This window comes from Ailuropoda melanoleuca, chromosome 16, assembly GCF_002007445.2.
Source record: "Ailuropoda melanoleuca isolate Jingjing chromosome 16, ASM200744v2, whole genome shotgun sequence".
In the NCBI taxonomy this organism is placed as follows: Eukaryota; Metazoa; Chordata; class Mammalia; order Carnivora; family Ursidae; genus Ailuropoda; species Ailuropoda melanoleuca.
Window position 1 is genome coordinate 19017798 of NC_048233.1, and position 6000 is coordinate 19023797.

The 6000-nt window shown below is 34.9% G+C and overlaps 1 protein-coding gene across 2 annotated transcripts in view; it reads left to right on the forward strand.

The window, feature by feature from the left end:
* Positions 1-3616, forward strand: part of SLCO1B3 (solute carrier organic anion transporter family member 1B3) — a 59215-nt gene extending 55599 nt beyond the window's left edge. For both annotated transcript variants that reach the window (XM_034645831.1, XM_034645832.1), the window contains 2 exons: positions 696-905; positions 1447-3616. In XM_034645831.1, coding sequence (XP_034501722.1) covers positions 696-905; positions 1447-1456 — 220 coding nt within the window. In that variant the 3' untranslated portion in view covers positions 1457-3616. The remainder of the gene's footprint in view (positions 1-695; positions 906-1446) is intronic.
* Positions 3617-6000: the final 2384 nt, after the last annotated feature.

Consider the following 6000-nt stretch of genomic DNA (forward strand, 5'->3'; position numbering starts at 1 on the left):
TGTCAATTAGCCAGTGAATGATTCCTAGGCTACTGGGTCAGTGTTTATCAATCTTTCTTACTCCTTATAATCACCTGAGGAGCTTTAAAAAATATAGATTTCTGTGTCCCATCTTCAGAAATTTTTATTTAATTGCTCAGGGGCTGTGTGGCCTGGGCATGGGATTTTTAAAATTTCCTGGGATGATTTTAAGGTGCAACCAAAGCTAAGAATCACAAGAATTGACCATGTGTGCTAGGTAATTTAATATTGTTTCATTAAAACTTCCAGTAGGACACATGACAGCAGTTGTGGACTGTATTTAGCCTATAAACTAAACTTTGGATCCTATCTAAATGGATTCATTTTGGTGACCTCACAGTCAATTCATTTCCTTTATAATCTGTTTCCATTACACATGAACTAATCTGCCTTTGAGACAGTTAAGCAGCCCAAATATACCTTACTTTTGTGGAAAGCATTTGGGTAGATCATTAATCACCCTTAGTTTCTGTGGCTTAATATTCCTCTTAAAATAATTTAAAATCTTCCTCTATGTCAATAAAAAAATCACTAGGATTGCTGCCTTAATATTTTTATGTATAATTTCAAACATCATTTCTTTTTCTTTTAAGGTCTTCTGCATACTGGAGAGCAACACTGTAAATTGTTACAAAAACTTCAACATGAACATTGACTTTTTTCTCTTTTCACAGATATACCTTCCTGGGCTTGATTGAGAGCTTAAGATTTTCAGCAATTATTTTATTTGTTGTATTAATTGCCACTATGAAGAAAATATATCAAGGAAAAGATAACAAGCCATCAGAAAATGGAAAAAAAGATACAAATGAAGCAAACTTAGAATCCTTAAATAATGATGGATATTTTGTACCTTCTGCCAGAGCAGACAATGAAACACATATGTAAGGGGAGAAAAAAAAATTAGGTGGTTGTGTTTCAAACCAACTTTTTATTAATTTAGTAGGATGGTATTTTGAGCAGTTGTTGGTCTGTCACTAACAGTTCTCCCACCCTTTTGATGGTATAGTGAATCACCTGTGAATTTATAATAATGAAACAGATTATAAATGAAAAAGAATGAGAGTATGCATTGCTTAGGGTATGGCTATGCATTTGAGGTGAAGATTAGGACACATGATCCATACAAATTTTAAGTGAGATATATGCTCAGTATATAATAAAAGAAAAAAATATTTGCACAGGTAATTATAACTCAATAAAACCAGTGACTAGAAAATAGAGGGGGGAAAGGAGGAGAGACGTTAATAAACTAAATAAGGAGAAAAGCCTAATACCTTTTCTTAAGCCAGTTTGCCCCATGTTACTCAAGCATGAAGTTAGTATGATAGAACCTTTATACTATCATGACATCTGTCATTCATGTATTAAGTCCCGTATTTCATAGACCTTATTAATTTATAATTTGAAATTGCCTTCATCTAGGAGCCCTTGAAGCATCTTCTTCCAACCTTCCATTAAAATACTGCTGAAGAAATAGAGATAATTCAGAATTTGTAAGCTATGATTGTCAAACAACATATGGAATGTGTTAAGTTTCTTTCAGGACCATGGAAATGGATTAAGAAAACTGACATTAACTTGAGAAAGCAAAGCCCTTTTAAAAGATGTGTCTTCATTCTATTTGTCTGCTCCCTGGAAAACATGGAGTCTGTACCAGATAATTTACCAGCTGTTTCTCAATTGCATATTTGTGTGTGTGTGTGTGTGTGTGTGTGTGTGTGTGTGTGTGTTTGGTGCACCAAAAGACAGCTTTCACATCCCCACAAATAGGACAAGAGGAGAGTGGATGAGAACAAATACTTGAATATTGTATTTGTGAGATTGCAACAGCTTTATACTGAATGCTAAAGCTTGTAGTTTCTATACTCAGTAGGCTGAGAATAGCTTGTGAAACTTTTTATTTTAAAAGAAGCCAATTGTGCAACCATCCCAGAGATCCTGATTCAAAACATTTGTCACGCAGCCTGGACATCTCCTTAAAAAAAAAAAAATCCTTATAGAGCCCCTGATAGAGAGATACAGCAAGCCATAAGATAGGAGAAGATATTCCTGAGTATAGCAAAGTCCCAAAATATGAATGCTTGCTAGAATCTGACAATTAGCCTAGATGTTATATGTATTAAACTATTCTTAAGCTGTAGCTCTGAGAAAAGATTCGTTACTTCCACGAGAAGAGATTTGGAAAAACCACCAACATGCTAGGTTACTATGTTACAAGTCTGATGGGATCTTATCTCAAAAAATAGAGAAAATGATGGAACTGTTTTTTAAAACATTGCAAAAAAAAGGCAACATCTTGAATATTTATCTATTCAACAATTATTGAGTATCAAATATATTTCAGGCAAAATGAAATACAGTAGAGAAAATAGAGGACCTTCACTTTAAAGGAAAAGAACATTAAATTATTAAATGTTATTAAATGATATAAATTAAAAGAATAAATTTATATTTATAAATGTGATATGTACAGTGAAGGAAAAGAACATTAGAACATATGCCTCAGATTATTTGATCTACTTCAGAATCCAAGAATCCAGAACAACTATTAATCCTTAATTCAGTGGCTTCTATTAAACAGGAATACAAATCCTAGGGGAAGCAGAGGGGAGTGGTATTCAACAGATATATAAATAAGCTAAAGTTTGCAAGGATGCAAAATAATACAAGAGTGTAATTAAAACACACATTGAATAAGGTTAAAAGAAGACAATGGCCAAAAAACCCAAATCAATGATAATGAAGTTACATTTGAAAATCTGAAAATGTGGAGGAAAAACTTGAAGAAAATTATGAAAAAAGGTAGATGATTTAGAGGACAAACTAAAGCACCAACCTAGGAAATCTGACATTTTTTGAGGAGGAAATCAGATTTAGAAAAGAAGCTTTAAAGATTTAGTTGCAGAATGCCTCCCTGCTATAAAGAAAGACTTGTGCATACAGACTGAAGACTCCTTATTTGCACCATGTCTTAATGTTCCCATCCATTATCAGGCAGAGGATCTTTGACTATGATGTTTCTTCCTCCTGAAATGCTCCTTTTTCCACTGAATAAACTGCTTCTCAGCATTCAGATCTAGGTTCAATCACCATTCCTTCAATGTCTCTGACTTCTTGACTGCTTAAAAATCCTCCAATTATATTTGAAGCAACATAGCACTTAGCAAAATAGTAATTTTATACTTATTTGTGATTATTTATTAACAATCAGTCTCCACCACCAGTTATGAGCTCTAGGAAGGTAGGTATTGAACACATTTTACCTATCTATTTTATTCCCTGCATTCAGCTTGGTGGCTGACACAGAGCAGATGCCTTATATATTATTTTTGAATGAATGAATGAATGAATGAAGTGAACTCCCAAAATTCCAGTCATAAAAATATGAATGTTATAAATAAGAACTGAAAACAACATGCATGCAAATTTTAAAGACTGCATTAAGGTAATTGGATAGGGAGTGAGGTCTTTAGATGTTTTGAAGATTTTCCTTAGTATTTGAAAATGAAAAAATATATTTTAAAATGTTAAAAAGTCTTTTGACTGCCATCTATGTGCTAAATACAGGAAATAAAAGCATTTATAAAACAGAGTCTTTGTCCTTTGGGAGCCCACAAAAGTGCTAGAAAAATAAACATTTAAACATATATGCTATAATAAATACTATTATGGAATAAAAATATCCATGTCTCTCATTCACAGGGACCATCCTCATCTCCTTGTTTCAATCTCAGCATCTGTGTTTCTGGAGATTTTACCAAAACAAAATTTTTGAGAATTAATTATAAAAAATCCAATTTGAAGATTATTATGCAAGCGGTGTACTTTTGGCAACACTGTGGAGCATTCCTGACCACTAACCAATTGATCTTTTACTTTAAACCAATCTTCATTGTTAAACTTGAGGTTGCCTCAAATTCTGTCATTAGAAGTTTATTCTTTTGAATTAAGACTTGGTCTCCTTTCAAATTGGAAGAGATTATGTATTATCAGTATGTGTGTGAGTGAAATTCCAATCTTTTTTAAGAAGCAGTTTTTTGATAGTGGAAATGAAGAACATGAGGATATTCAGAAAATAAGAGAAAACGTCCCAGAAAAGCAAGATTATAAACACCAAAATATCTTTGGTCTCTGTGAAGGATTGATATTAATAATGGTTCTATACATTTAAACCTTATGTAAAAATTTTCCTTTGAGTCACATTCATTTGAAAAATGTCTTTTTTTTTGAGAGAGAGAGAGAGAGAGAGAGAGAAAGAGCAGGGGGAGGATCAGAGGGAAAAGGGAGAGTGAATTCCAAGCAGACTCCCCAGTGAGTACAGAGACAGAAGTGGGGCTTGATCTCATGACCCTGAGATCATGACCTGAGCCAAACTAAAGAGTTGGATGCTTAACTGACTGAGCCACCCAGGTGCCCCCCCCCAAAGATGTCTTCATTTGTTTAAAAATCCTGTCTAATCATTTGTCTAATAATCTGTTTAATATCTGAGCTTGATTCTGAGATTGATTTGTCTATTCAGACTGTGTTTTGTTTTCTTTGTGTCTCCTAATTTTTTGTCGAAGGCCATAAATGTAATATAGGGTAGTCAATTCTGAGGTAAATATTTTCTACACTTGTAAATGAGTGCATCTTTCCTTCCACTAGGATTGTAGTGTGGGGTTTGTATAAAGAGTAGAGACAGAGTTGAAGTTTGTTGTTGCTATAGTTACCCTCAATGTACAAAGAGCTTCAAATTCCTTTAGGGAAACCTTGTGTTTAGAGTTCTCTCCATATGGATTTGGTTCTTCCTTTTGCCCTGTTACCCAGAAACAATCAGTCTCTTGCCACTCTCCCAACTAAAATATTCCACTCTTACTTTTACCAGATGCTTGTTACCATGGGGAGGGTGTAGAGGAGAGAGACTGAGGCAGGTTCTGTGAACCTGGGCTTTGGGGCTGATCTGCTGTTCCCACAGGAGTGAACCTTTTCTTTCTTGCTTCCCTTCCCACCTGCAGGAGTTTCCACCAGTACCCCTAAGCTACAGTTTTGTTGCCCTTCCCCACTGGAGAGAAAGGCTGTTGTTACTTAGGGGGGAAAGGGGGTATGGCCTGAGTAGAATTTGGGCAGTGGCTGCTGTTTTCTCCACCAGCCAGCACCAACGGTGCCTTTTCAAGATTCTCTCTAATCTTCCCTGAGACTGCCTAGTGGGGCTCCTGCAAGAGGTGTAAAGCCCCTTTTGTCTGCCGCCTTCAGGGGCTTTATATGCCAACCCACACTTGATCTTTAGCTACTCATTAAACATTTCTAGCTGCATTGCTTTACTAACTTATATGGCATTGAGTGGCTTCTGCCCCAAGTGAGTAAATATTCAAATTCTGTTTCTCCCTGAAGGAACCTCTCCTTCTCCAGGTTTCCAGTTAGCTGCTTGCCCAATAATATTGGTTCACTGATGGCTTTGAGAAAAGTTATAATTTGGATTTTCTTATTGTAAGGTTGTGGGTACAATACCTTTCTTGCTCTGTGCATGTCTGAAATGAAACTGGAAGTCTCACTCTTATTCCTTTGATAGAAAATGTGTTTCAGTTAACTACGAATTTTCAAGACCACTTTGGATTATTTGAGAATATTTCTCTTATTTCTTTTCCTTTTCCTCATGTGATTCTAGTCAAAAGATTCTCTACTAACTAGTAACTTATCTATTTGGTAAACAAATCTCAGCACTTCTACCATTCTGAGATACATCTTTTCTAAAAGTAACTCATTTCAGCCCAAGTCATCAGGCAACAAGGCTTTTATTTTGTTTCTATTGAGTTCCTTCTATCTTCTGTTATTTTTTTTTCTTTTAAAGACTGGAATTTTTTTATTAAAAAAAAGGTCTGATTTTATTAACTCAAATCTTTATCCCTAGCACCTATGCATAAAGAGTTCTAGTGATGTTGTCCTAGCAATATCTCCCATATTCTAATATGATCTATTCACTAATATGAGGTCTCTAAA